Consider the following 14,172-nt stretch of genomic DNA (forward strand, 5'->3'; position numbering starts at 1 on the left):
GCACCTGAACGCAGCATCGGGGTCTTGCCGCATATCCAGCTAACTGACGGCTACTAGCTTTTGTGTCAGTATGGAGTCCCGCTGTTTGTTTGCTGTTTCTGGTTAATAACCCGCTGGCATTCTGGTGGCTTTAATGTTCCGCGCAGGTCCCCTAAAAACCATCGGCAAAGCGGGAACTGGCTGGTAGGTGGTCTTTAAAAAAAAAAAGACGTAGGCTAACTCGTCGCTCACGTCCACCGAACTCGCGTGGATCAGCTGGTTGCAGAGCACAAGCTAGCTCCACCGACAAGCTAGCATCGAAGCTGTCGAAGGAGGGGTTTTTAATCGTTTTTTTTTTTTCTCGGCAGCAGCTCTCACGGCACAACAGTCCGTAATGCTTTAAAGCTTGCTAGTGACCATAAGGGGAGCAGCCATGTCTTTTATTGGGCGTTTATGAAAGTGGAGCGGTCAAAACTGACAAGAAAACGTTAGCATCCACAGCTAAGCAGTTCAAACCGCTTCACTTAATCGGCGTCTTCCCCCATTTTTTCACACTAGCTTTCCAGCAGCTGTCATAACGTAACGTGAAATATTTCCGTTGTTTTAACCCTCGCTTCCCTCTACGAGATAAAAAAATAATAATAATAACGTCATTTATAATTATCCTGTCGGTCTCGAGCTGTGTTGCTCATCCATAACATTCAGTTGTTTTGTCAGTGAGAGGCTGCATCCATCTTACGTCATATCCCCCCTGAAACGAGCCTTTAAATGTTCAACTATAAAACGCTCCAGTGTGTGTAAGTCTGTGTGACGTAATATCATCTTTCCCCCACTCCAAGGCACTTTCGCCGGACAATGGACGAGCTGGTCCATGACCTGGTGTCGGCCCTGGAGGAGAGCTCGGAGCAGGCTGCCCGGGGCGGGGGCTTCGGCGACGGGGGGGACCACGCGCTGGCGGTGGGCTGCCTGCTGAAGAGGCAGGCCCGGAAGCGGAGGGGCCGGAAACGACGCTCGGACAACCCGCATCCGCCGTGGGAGACGGGCCACCTGAGCGAGGGGTCAGAGTCCAGCGTGGAGGAGCACAAGGTGAGGCCTGAAGGGAGAGGTTTTGGTCGTCCGATAAACGGATCGGCGCAAGATTAAGCTTTGCTGCAGACAATTGTGCATTAATCCATGTCAGACAAACACTTTATTTATTTTTTACAAGGAATCCAGTAAACTCGGTTCAAGATCCCCTTTCAGATCAAACCCTCAGTCTCTGATCTGCATGTGTTCTTCACGCCTTTTGATCAGCTGATTCCCTTCCAGGGCTAGTCCCCAAGCCTCAGTGACTATACCATGCAAGATGGGATCACAGTAGCTGTGTTTGCAAATATAATCGCAATTAAAAAACAACAACAAAAAAATAAACAATTTCCAAATCGCAGATGTAACAATTAATGGCTAAGGCAGGTCCTTTAGGTGTGGGTAATGCGTTTAAAGTGGGTTTGCCTCCACATGGAAGGGAAGAGAGTTGCGGCAGTGCGATAATCTAATTTTATTACTTGTTTTACAGTTTGTATAATCAAAAGTTTGTTGTTTTTTTTACCTGAAACTTTCAGGAATCTAATCATAGCATTAAGTGCCGGTCAACCTGTTTAATACATAGTGTTGTGGCCCAGCTTTGACATCTCCAAAAAGTCCACAAGGGCCACAGATGCACCTTGGACGAGTAATTTACGCAGGCAAAAATAAATCCATTTTCCAGGTAAAGTTGTTTAGTTTGTGGTTTATTTCTCTTTTGCAAGCAAGCAAACAGAAATTGACAAACATTGTCCTCTGTGCTTCTCTTGCGCTGTTAAAAAAACATACGTCCACCCAGATGCCTGCTGGTCCTACCACTGACAGCCTATTTATAAACTTAATCCACCCAAATTGCTCATAACTAACCAGAAGCAAAGAAAACTAAATAACCAACACATAATCTGAAAACAAATATCAAACAATAAAGTAAAATAAATAATCTTAACTAGATTATACACAAATAATACAAATTTAATTAATAACAACAAAAAATAATTGGCTCTTACACATAGACTTCTTTGTTGGTTGTCAACAAGGACTGACGTCCTACTCAATTCAACAAGCTATTCTCTTGAATAATAATATTCTGGTTAATAAAAACAGTTAAACTTCTTGTTTTACGTCGTCCTTGTTTACAAACAGCTTTAGCTACAGGCCATTTTTGCTGCTAAAAAGGTAAATGCAGAGAAAAGTTCAAATGAAAACGCAATTATCGTTGAACTTTAAAGCAATTTTGATTGTTGGCAAAATCGTACAGCCCTAACTGTGTTTCCATCGGATTCTCGTGCGAACTTTGAGTGAGCTTTTGAAACGTTGCAAAAAAAGGAAATGCGCGTCAGACGTTTGTAGCGAATTAACCAGGAGACGCGCAGAGTAACGGCGTCAAACGTTGACGGTGGCTGTAATAAGGAGGAAGTAGAGGTAGCTAACTAGCACGGATCAGTAATGAATGTGCTGTTTTTTAATTTTTTCACGGTGAGAGTAAGAAATGCCCAAGTGTCTTGGTCGGTTCACACATACCTGTTGTTGATATCCAGAAACAGTTTACCTCACAACAGTCACGTGAGGTAAACTGATTCGACAAACGTGTTTCCTTCTCCTCTTGGGTGCATTTTACTGTTTTTCCGAAAAAAGTCAAAAATCACATCAAGCGAGCGTAAAAAACTTTTTTGCTGCATTTGGCGAGTTAATTATAATTTAGCCGTTTCCATCAACCCCTTCTAACGCGATACTTCGATTTATGTTGAGGTGCGCAATAACCAATATTCCCTCTAGGTGGCAGTGCTGGGCGCCAATAATTCTTCATTGATCAAACATGGCGACGGTCCAAGACGTGATTTTGTCGTGATTTTGTTGTATTTGCTCCGTAAGCGAAAGAAAAGTAAAAAAAAGAGATTGACAGTGGAACGTGAGGCCATTAAACGCCCTTTAAGTCGCTCTTTTGATGGGGAATTTTGCAGTTTGGTGTTGCCCAGAATTACAACCTTCTTCGTGATTTTGTTGACATTTTGTACTACAAACTCAATAGCGCCCCCCACCTTTTCCGGTAGTATTGCTCCGTATTGATCCGTTTCGTCTGTAATCATAAGCTCCCAATTTTCGTGTCAAAATACGGACGAGATCGACGGTTAGAACGTATGAAACACTCCACACGTATCCGTCTTTTACGTGAGGTATAAATGGGCCTTGACATGAATCCTCGCTGATATTCTAGCATTTTCCACGCGGCTGAGTTTGCCGCCCCACGTCACGTCTCGTCTCGTGAACGTTTGTTGCAGGACTACCGCGCCAGCTCAGGCGGCGTCTCCGCCGGCAACAGCCACGCCCGCGACAACAGCGACTCTGACGAGCAGCTGGGCCCCAAGAGACGACCGCCCCACGCCGCCGACCCGGGACGGAGCAAGCGGCCGATCTGGCCCGACGACCTGGCCGTGCTGGGGTCGGCCGAGGGGACCCGCAGCCTCCGGCGCCGACGCAAGGTCAAACGCATGGCCGTGGACCCGCCGGCCGAGCCGGAGCCTCACCCCGCCATCCTGCTGGGGCCCCCGCCTGTCCCCAAGGCCCGCGTCGGCGGCAGGCCGCACAGACTCTGCGCCAACGAGGGCAGGGGCGCCATGGAGCTGTGCGGCGGCGGCCTGATGGCGTCGGCGGGAGAAAAGAGCCGCGTGAAGAAGAGGAAACTGGCGTTGCAGAGGCTGGGACTGGAAGCTGCAGACGAAGGCGTGGTTGTTGAGAGCGAAGACCTTCTGTCTTCGCCCAAAGACGGATGTAAGGACAAGATGGAGCTGGACGAGCAAAAGGGCTCAGATGAGGACATGAGTGACAGGTGGTTAGTGGCTTTTTTTCTCTTTCTTTTTACCAATTCAACAGACTTTCATGTCCGCCATCTTTACTTCTGTTATTGACATGAGGTTGGCTTTAGGTCTGGAGGACACCTGATAAGTTCTAGTTGATTTTTTTTTTGTATGTGTAAGAAAAGAATGCGAGCACATTTTAAAACCGTCATAGACCGCACGATGACTCGATTCCTGTCTGTAAAATAATTTAATCTGAAAAAGAGATGTTTAGAGGACGGCCTTTCACGGGTTCTTGGGTTATTAAACCATTTCCTCTCCTGAAAAATGTGCTATTCTAAAATGTCCTTATTAAATTGTAAGCGGCTCCCGTTTCCCAAGCTGACTCTAAACATGTTTATAAAAGACATCCAGATGTAAACCTGATACCTCACCAATTCTTATGCTTCTATTCAAGTCTCTTTCTAAGCAGTTTGTACTTGTCACTGCATCGGTTTCACGTTGCAACTACCTCTTGATCAGGATTTTTATTTTTTCAGTCCCGCTTATCTCATTGACTTTGAAAGCTCTGGGTCCAGCAGATACCGGATGCCCAAAAGACTCACTAACCACGTTGCGTGGTTTTACACTCCTTGAAATCCGAGGGTGCTCAATGCTAGCTGCGTGTTTTAGACGCATTGGTTCAGAAATGAAACGATAAAACGGGACTAGAAACGCCGATTTGGCCACAAGTTTTTCTGTTTATTGTCTGGATCCTGCTCAGAGAGAGAGAATGTTAATCACGGACGTTTCTCTTCTTTTAATTTAAAGTTTCGCTTGTTGTGACTTTTATCTAATGTGGTCATTGTTGCGTTTAGGAACGTGACTTTTCTCACTCTATATACCATGTGCACCTAGTTTAGCTTGTGAAATATCGCCACCGGGTTTGTCAAAAACAGAACACATCACAATTATGCTCATAGACGGATTTCTTAACGTCGTTAAAGCGGTGCATGTCTCAGCTTGTGTAGAAATGAAACGTAGGGCTGCATTTCGCCGATTTTATTTTGCATGAAAAGTGTTCAAACGTTGTATTTAACGGCCCTTGGTTGTCTCCTTTCTCAGTGAGACCAGCAGCGTCAGTAACAGCAGCGACGGCGGCCTCTATACCAACGACGAGGGGAGGCAAGGTGTGTATGAGCGCGTCTCAAGGCTTTCAGGCTGATATCTTTAATAACGCCCCACGTTGTAAATAGGAATTTACCTTTTCCTGCTGTGGATAACTATAGAAAGAAAGATAATTGGGTAGTAAAATGATCTTTATTTCCAGACTTAATCCCGTCCGTCCTCTTCCTTCCAGTCTGTAGTTTTTGCTGTTTCCATATTCACAGCCTAACACACTGTAGAAATATCTGCCTTAAAGTGAAGTTTTCTTTTATAGTTAATTTGAATCTTGATTCCAAAAAAGAGCTTGAGAAATGTAACTAGAAACTGGGTTTTTTTGTAGGGCACCAAGGAATCCTTTTTATTTTTAAACTGGCATGATTTACTTTTCACTGCGAGGTCTAGGGCTGGACGACATAGAATAAAAGCATATTGATAAAATAGAAATCATATTGATCGATATCAATAATTTTCAAAATATATGTTTTAAGCTGTTGCTTAATGAGCTATTTTTAAATAGACGGATTCAAACACAACCCTTTATTCCACCAACTTTTTACGAAAACTGTAAGTGTTAAAAAAAGAGCACATGCTCTCTGAAGGCTGATGGAGCTTTCCTGGGTTTGTGATTGGTTGGGAGGATGCAATGACTGTAGTATTAACCTACATGATAGGCTAGAATGCACTGTTCTTTTATTGAACTTTTTATTGACCCCTGTTTTTTATATTGATCGATATATACCTTTATTTAATTACCGTCCAGCCCTAGCGAGGTCACATTTTTCTTTTGTCTTGCCTCCAGGCGACGACGAACAGAGCGACTGGTTCTACGAGGGAGAACCGGGGTCTGGGTCTGGGCCCGGTGGTGCATGTGGAATAGCAGGAGTGGTTCCCTGGTGGGAGAGGGAGGCGGCGTCGGAGGCGCTGGACCTCGTCGACCCCGTCTTCAACAGCATCCTCACAGGATCCTTTCCACTGCTGAGTCCCGCTGCACAGAAAGGTAGACGGTGGGCTTCCTGGGAGGGATGCTTGTCCTTTTAAAGGACGCTGGAGAGTTTTAGAAACCTGGACTCTATGGCGAGGATGTAACTTTTTATGCATAATGTATATTTTTACTCTCTTAGGGTGTCCAGTGATACGTTTTTGTTGCCGTCTCTTCTTGACCAATAGGGAGCAAACACTTTGTGGCACAGAAAGTACAGCAAAAAACTGCAGTGGAGAAATGTATTATAAAACGTCTTTGTTGTGTCCCTGCATTAAAAAAATAAAATGGATCTCCCTTTTTAAGCTATTAAAACGAACAAACTATAAATCCAGAATTATTTCTCGTTTTAGTTTAATCCTGACAAAATGCAATTATAAATGAATCTGTGAATAAGCTTGCGTTGATGTTCGACAGGGTTCCAGGCCAGGTTGAGTCGCCTGCATGGAAACCAGCAGGGCTCTGAGGCGGGGCTGCCGGGGAGCTCCAGTCAGGACCCCCACGAGTGAGTTCCCACCTGCTACTAAGTCACATCTGTTTTTAGTTTTATTCACTTTCTCTGTTTTTTTTCCTCCCTTTTAAATTGTTTCATGTTTGTAGAGCATTTTAGATCATGCATTCTGATGGAAAAAGAAGGGAAATATAAAGAAATACAGACATGAATAAAATGCCTGTCATAAACAGAACTAAAAAAAAAACCTTATTGTTTGGTGGGCAAATGTTTAATAGTACGCACCTACCAGTTTTCCTAGGTATTGCTGACTTTGAAAAAGAGTTGATCCAGTTTGGTCCAGATGCCATGGAAACTGTGAAATAGCCCAAACTTTGGAGCAAACTGTTGCATTGTGCCGCTCAGATTATTTGAGTCTGAAAAAAGCATAAAATTTGGAAAATGCAAATGTATGTGACTCCTTAATCAATATAATACGGAGAAGGACAGGATAAAAGTTTGTGTGTTTTGTTTTTTATTTAACTTATATATAAAAGGGGCTCTTACGCAGTCTAGAAAAGTCTCCAATTTAATTACACTGCAAAAACGGATCTAAAAATAAGTCAAATGTTCTTAAAGTTGGTGTATTTGCCCTTGATTTGAGCAGGTAAATAAGATTATCTGTCAATGGGATGAGTATTTTGACCCCTAAAATAAGTTAATTAGACATCCTGCACTTGAAATAAGATGATGGAGATGAGTTGTTCCTATTTTAAGTGCAAAAATCTTATTCCATTGGCAATTCATCGTATTTACCTGCTCAAATCAAGGACAAATAAACTAATTTTAAGAACATTTTACTTATTTTTTAGTTCCGTTTTTGTAGTGTACAGAGGTTTCCAAGAGAGAAATAAGAAAATAGGGCTTCCTTCTTTCCTTCCTCCCTTCTTCTCATGAACCCGTCTTGTTTCTAGTTTCTGCAAGCTCCACATTTAAAGCCGGCCCACTGTAGAAATTGAATGGACTCACTCATCATATATCAACATGTGCATTACGTTGTTTGTGAAGTGAAGCAGCAACCATGCGTATATGACTGTGACGTTTTAATCGTATCATTTGGTGTCAAACAGGCCTTGGTTCAGCTCCAGCTCCAGGAGGGACCACGGACAGGTGAGCCACAATTCAAACTGGTCCAAACGTTCAGGTTTTGATCCACTGCAAGAATCAGGTGTGGCTGTAGTGGTCGAATCTCTCCAAATGCTTCAGGGATTAAGTTCTGCTTCCCTTTTTTTTTTTAAACTGCAGCTGCACTGGGATCCACGAACAGACCGAGGCCATCGGAGGAGCTGTTCGGTGAAAACAGCAAGCAGGTGAGAACGGTTTGCCCAAAACAAACAAAAAAAAAAGTCACGTCCAGATGAGTTCAGCTCATTTTTCCTTCCTGGTTTATGCTGCTAGGGGATGAAACATAAAGCCGCTTTTTGTGTCTCCTCCCTCCCCCTCCTCCTCCTCCGATCCTGCAGACAGACCAGCGGACACCTCGGCTCTTTGTGCACAGGCGACATCAAGCGGAGGCGAAAGGCAGCGCCTCTCGGTACCGTCGTGCCGTCAGGTAACGGACGCCCGCCTCCTCCTTTTTAACGGAGCTAACCGTGTGTTTTTCTCACGTCGTCTCTGGCAGAAATATTTGGCACATAACAAACCGCTGCTAATGACAGGGCAGCCAGTCGCAACCAGACTGCTTGGAGGCCACGGAGTGAGCGGCTTCTACTCGGCACTGCTTACAAACAAAGAGAGGATTAAGACAGCGATTAGTTAGCCTCCGCGACTAAGGCACGGTTCCTGGAAAACCGGGGACGGCGTGACCATTGTCTGAGACGGCAGGAGGCGTCCCTGCTTCTCCGGATGCATTAGTTGCACAACAGGAAGCGCGGTTAAGTCATTTACCTGGTTAAGGTAGCAGAGAGAAGGCCTAATCTTTGATCTCTCCACGGGTGGCCAGCTTCTTTAGAAATAACCTTTTTGGCTTGTCCACGTCTTTTTAGGGTGGCAGTGATAGTCTGGTCAAGTTCATGGGGAGTGGCGGCCTAGAACCTGGTTGGATCCCCGCAGACCCTGATTATGACCCATGGACTCAGATTGTTTAAATGCAGTAGAGAATTTTTATTAAAATGTCCAATTACAACGATTTCTGAACTGTCAAGTCAGCAGTCTTTCCTGTGCTTGTGGAACATGTCATAATACATTAAGTAACTTAGTGTAAAAAGTCCGTTTCTAATTATTGGTCTTTTGAAAGTTGTGAGCTATAATCATCAAAATGAACAGGAGTAAACACTTAAACCAACCTTTCACTGAGTTCGTATAATCCGAGAGTCATTATCTGAATTGCTTCTTTTCCACAGACAGGGCAGTCAAAAGTAGCCGGTCAACGGCGGCAAATCTCCGTCTATAGCAGCTCTTGCCGCCGCCTACTTTTCCCCGATTATACATCCCAAAAATCACCTTAGCATCTGTCTCCACTGAGAGCAACATTAACGAGTGATTGGTTTCCTTGTTCCAACCGCGATGCTACTTTTCCGATCAAAACACAGACCGGTGTTATGCCGAAAAGTGCAATAAAACCGTGAGAGCCGACGTGAGTTTTGAAACTGCAAAGCTTTTTAAGCGGAAGATAAAACGTGCACAGCACAGCGTTCATAGACCAGTGTGATGCATTCACGAGCGTCAGAAAGCTATGGTGCATTCAGGAGCATGGGACATTTCAAACTTACAAGGAAAGAGGCATAAAACGGAATAGAACTTAACTCATACAATAATGTGTTTATCCAGAAACAGTGTGGGCTATTTTACAATACTGAATACTCTATAATTGTATTTCTGATATTTTTTGATTATGCACATCTGTTAGCTTTTTATTCTGAAAAATCTATAATATTACATATAATATAATATTACAGCAGCAAATTATCAAAGTTTTTCAGGGGAGGCATTTTGTGTTCGTCTCTAGAATCCTCGCCGATAATATGATATTGTGTATGTGATGAGTGAAATTAAACTGAGATAAGAGATTTCGAAAAGAGCGATATGACTGAAATAAATTCAACATGTAAATTAAATTTCAAATTCCAACCCTGTATTTTTATCATAAAAATTCGACTTGGTTCGTGAAGAAATGTTACGATCGTTTTTAGAACAGAACTGTGAATAATAATAATAATAAGATGAATAGACCTCACCTAATCTGATCTGTTTTATGTGGTGCTAGTAATTCAAATTAGACTAATTTTATGCAAATGGAGATTATCTTACCTTGTTAAAACATGATAACATCATGTGAAAAAAATAATGTTTTAAGAATAATAATTAAAAAAAAACAAAGGTTGTTTTTGAAGAATTGATCATTCACTTCTTTTTTTGCCTTTTATTCAATTTAAAACATGCACTCTGACTCTATTCTTTAAATAATCACCTGTCTTGAAAGCTTCCAAAATACATCAGGGAGACTCTATTTTTCAAAATTCTCCCCTCCGGGGCTCGGGCACCGGCATAAGTGCGCCCTCCTACATGATAGTGTGTGGCCTGCTACTGTAAAAAAAAAGTTTGACTGCCATGCACAGATTTGCCTCCGTTGTTTTGGTCATTTTTTTTCCCGTTTTTTTTCTCCGCAGGCGTGGTCGGAGAAAACGCGCCTCCCATCCCCGACACGAACATGGGGAGCCGCATGTTGCAGAGCATGGGCTGGAGCCCGGGCATGGGCCTCGGGCCCGAGGGGAGGGGCATCACCGAGCCCGTCCGCGCCACACAGAGACCCAAAGGGGCGGGTTTAGGTTTCAACTGATCGGCCGGTTCCCCGGACTCTGGGGTCAAGAAAAACAAACGACTGATGAAACTCTCCTCAGGATGATTCTTAACCAAAGTCCTGCGAGCTACGCCAACGAAGGAGGCTTGGTCTACCAAGAACGTCTGCGGCGACGAACTTTCCCATATTGGGGAAACTGTAGGAAACCTGGGATGGAGTCATGTGACAGTGATATGTGGAAGTGAGACGTAAAATTGCTCAAACTCCATGTTGGAGAAGTTGACGTTGATGCTTGATCACATGTTACCTCAGTGTTAAAGGGCAAAGAGCTGAGCCTCTGAGCTCTTTCTGATAACAGTCTGTCTGTCAGCGCTCAGCCACACCGGCTGGACGATTAACAACAAATGGTTTATTTTTTTCTGAGATTGCACATCCGTTTTTGAATCAAATGTTTGAATAGGCCATACCTCAACACACCTTTTTAAGTTTCTTTCTTTTTTTTTTTTTTTTTATCGTAATGATGTTAGCAGACCTTAGCAGATTTATCTAGATGTATGTATCGATCCATTTTATTCATGTCATTGAGGAATTCATGTCATCTGAAAGTTTTTATTTCTCCGCAAAGAAAAAAAAAAAGAGTAAAAAAATCTAAATCTCAAAAGTTGTCATTCAGTGGGATGCGTACGTGACGCCGGGGTTGGAGTTCGTTCTTTTCCGAATGTTTTTTTTTTTTTGGTTTTATTGGTATGCATATTTGAAAGGATGTTGCTAAAAGTTAGAACATTGGCCGTAAATCAGAAGCAACACAGCTGTCCTGCACTGCAAAAGGAGCACAATTTTCTTGAAATGAGTGCTTTTGCTCTTGATCTGAGCAGCTAAATGAGATGATCTGCCTATGGAATGAGTATTTTGACCCTTTAAAATAAGAGGATTAGATATTCTGCTGTCGTAATCAGACGACTGAGAGGAGTTGTTCTTACTCCGTCAGCTGGTCATTTAACTTGCCTGCTCAAATCAAGGACAAACGCACTCATTTCAAGAGAATATTACTTTTAGTTTTTGCAGTGTGGCGACACAAACTATTTGATATGGAAATAAACGTTTTAAAGCAGTCCGAATGATAGATATTTTGTTTGGTTTAGGCCTGTCGGTTTGACGTCAGGCCAGAAATTTTTAACAAGTTTTTTTTTTTTTTTTTTTTTTTTTTTTTTGGAGCATGTTTCACATCGGAAGGCGTTATTTAATTAAGTTCTTTTTTAAAGACCAGAAACTTCCACGGTCGTTATCGTAAAGAACGTGAGCGTTTGATTATGTTCTAAAACTGGACCAATCTTTTCTTTCGTGCATCGGTGGCTTTCTTTGGGTCAAAATGCGGTGAAGCAAACGCAGAACTTTGTTTCCCCCACTTTTAGAAACGGGGGAGCAGTTTCTCCGCTTGATCCAGTGTTCAGGTGCCAATGGCAAAGAACCACTGACTTCTATTCATAGCCAGCCGATTGACACAGGGCAGAAGGTTTAGCAAAGATTGCTGGTAAGAACTGCTTGTACGCTTTATTATCGTTAACATATTGGTTGTGGGCTCCACGATGGTTGCAGCAAGTGACCCTGCAAGGACCAGATGATGCATACTAAGGATGGCTGGGCAGATATTTGTCTCTTTGAAATTGATTAAAACTAGTGTTGCACCGATGTAATTTTTTGGCCCATGTGCAGTATTGGCCCATACCGATACCATCTGTTTGAAATTGATGTGTGTATATATATATGAAGAACTACATACTACTTAGGGTAGTAGAACTTTTTATTGCCTTCCTGGAATGGGTGACAATAGTTGAATAAACTTTTGTCTCTCAAAGGCCAAAATAGTGCAACATCCGTAAAATTATAACGTGTATAATAGTAGTGCAACAGTAAAATGACATTAATAATTGAATAATCTCTTGTAAATCCTGAGTTTTGGCTCTCAAATGCCAAAATAGTGCAACTTTCATGAACTTATATAACATGTATAATACTAGTCGGGAGAGAGAAGGCTGCGTTCAAGTGACATACAAACATCAAAATGGTATCCGTGCCCTATTTGTTGGTACTCTCCGATAACAATACCGCCATTTTAGTGTTGGACCGGTATCGGTGCAACACTAATTAAAACCAAACTTTAGAAGAAGTATCTGCAAATTTGAGTAGCACTTTTGTACTATTGCTTAAAATTTACAAATTTGCTTGTCTGCTGCCAAAGTTATTAGCTGGCAAATAAGTGGGGCTATCTGCTCCGGGACAATGGAAACATTACCTCACAAGTCATGAGCCATGACATGGTCATGGAGGCTAAACAAGCGTTTAGACCAGGGGTCACCAACATGGTGCCCGAGGGCCACGAGTCTGTTCTCAAAAATGCACAACCCACCAGTGAGCTGCATCTAAAACTTTATTTTATTACGTTACGCTTCCTGTTTATTCACACTTGCAATTATATAGATTTAAGAATGACTATATCTTTAACAGAACATGAAAAATTAGTTTATTTTCCATAAAGTTAAGGTGAACTCTGATTCTTCTAGTTCAAAGGACAGTGCTGGTAGCCCTTTGTATGACACTACACCAATGAGGGAGCTCTAGGTTTCAAAAAGGTTGGTGACCCCTGGTTTAGAGGAAATCTTTCTAAATGACCAGATTTGTGTTTTTTGTTAGCAGGGGAAATGTGTATAGCAACCTTTCAGGCAGCTGACCTGCAGTGCACAGTGGAGAACGGCCTGCTCGCTCTGGAGCTTTCTGGGATCTCACTAAAAGGACTCCAAACTGGACGAAGGGTGTGACGGAAAACATTTTTAAAGCCTGGGTTTACATTGAAACCGGTAATTAATAGTAAAAGCCCGTTAACAGAACTCCTCGCTGAAAAAAAGTAATTCCCAAGCTTTCCCTTCAACAGACTCGCCTACCTCATGTTGACTGGTGGTTTCTTTGGTTTGGCCGGACCTTTCCTCAGGACTCTTACCTTCAGAGACTTCAGAGGCAAAAAAAAAAAAAAGCCAAAAGTTTCATATCATGGTTGTAGTGAATGTTCATTTCACAGTTTTTGCTTGAAGATTGCTTAAACCTTTCTGTGATTAAAAGGGATTTTGTACAGAGTATGGGAACACAGGGGATCATCAGGACACTAGGACAGTGATTCGGCTGCCAACACGACAATAACCCAAAGCACCCAACCAGAATAACAGGAACAGAAGCTCCTAACTGTTGTTTTTCTAGTAAATGCTGATCTCTAACGTTTTAACCCTCAAGGAACACCGGTAAGTTCTGATTATCAGTAGATTGGTGGTTCCCTACCTCACAAGAACCTTTGGTACCTCTCTCCCGTATCGCCCCAGCTAAAAACGAAACAAAACCCGCATCTATTGCTCAAAGTCTGTAATCCCAGACCCCATTACCTTTTAACTATCACCTCATTTAAGAAATTATCCTGTACTTAACAACCCTCAATACTTCCAGCTCTTAGCTCATGCTGACTCAGCATTGCCTAAATTTAGGAGGATCATCTGCATCCCATTCTCCCTCATCTTTAGCATTGGCTGCAACAGAAAAAAATAAAAGCCCTCCTCTGCATATGGAGCACCGTGTGTCGTCTGCCCGTCGGTCCACACCGCATTTAAGGGGGGGTGGGGGGGGGGGGGGGGGTTCAGCAGGGTTCTCCCTCCCTCCCTCCCTCTCTTCCTGAGACGCACTTTCTGTCTGACACGCTCCACTCAGGACTCCCCTGTGAGCGAGCAGAGGCAGGTGAGCTCAGCGCTGGATGCGAGTGGGATGCTGAGAGGAAGGACGGAGAGAGAGAGAGAGAGAGAGAGAGAGAGAGAGAGAGAGAGAGAGAGAGAGAGAGAGAGAGAGAGAGAGAGAGAGAGAGAGAGAGAGAGAGTGAGAGAGAGAGAGAGAGAGAGAGAGAGAGAGAGTGAGAGAGGGATCTGTGTGTGTGTGTTTACCAATCTGT

The 14,172-nt window shown here is 43.1% G+C and overlaps 1 protein-coding gene across 4 annotated transcripts; it reads left to right on the forward strand.

The window, feature by feature from the left end:
• gpatch2 (G patch domain containing 2) lies at positions 1-10,851 on the forward strand. Of its 4 annotated transcripts, XM_036147539.1 has the most exons (11): positions 1-183; positions 819-1,065; positions 3,321-3,610; positions 3,668-3,871; positions 4,941-5,005; positions 5,782-5,979; positions 6,379-6,466; positions 7,522-7,561; positions 7,697-7,761; positions 7,915-8,003; positions 10,060-10,851. In XM_036147539.1, the coding sequence occupies exons 1-11, from the start codon at positions 134-136 to the stop codon at positions 10,227-10,229; spliced, it is 1,506 nt and encodes a 501-aa protein (XP_036003432.1). In that variant the 5' UTR covers positions 1-133; the 3' UTR covers positions 10,230-10,851. The 4 variants fall into 4 exon arrangements, with proteins under 4 accessions (XP_036003432.1, XP_036003431.1, XP_021175297.2 ...); XM_036147538.1 differs by having other exon boundaries at positions 3,321-3,871; XM_021319622.2 differs by having other exon boundaries at positions 3,321-3,868.
• Positions 10,852-14,172: the final 3,321 nt, after the last annotated feature.

This window comes from Fundulus heteroclitus, chromosome 15, assembly GCF_011125445.2.
Source record: "Fundulus heteroclitus isolate FHET01 chromosome 15, MU-UCD_Fhet_4.1, whole genome shotgun sequence".
NCBI classification, from domain to species: domain Eukaryota; kingdom Metazoa; phylum Chordata; class Actinopteri; order Cyprinodontiformes; family Fundulidae; genus Fundulus; species Fundulus heteroclitus.

What these genes read in the sequence shown, in the direction of transcription:
- gpatch2 (XM_036147538.1), top strand. Translation starts at nt 134, where the DNA reads ATGTTCCGCGCAGGTCCCCTAAAAACCATCGGCAAAGCGGGAACTGGC. An exon ending in GAGGACATGAGTGACAGGTG is followed by an intron (nt 3,872 to 4,940) that starts GTTAGTGGCTTT and finishes CTCCTTTCTCAG; the next exon opens with TGAGACCAGCAGCGTCAGTA. An exon ending in GAGTCCCGCTGCACAGAAAG is followed by an intron (nt 5,980 to 6,378) that starts GTAGACGGTGGG and finishes GATGTTCGACAG; the next exon opens with GGTTCCAGGCCAGGTTGAGT.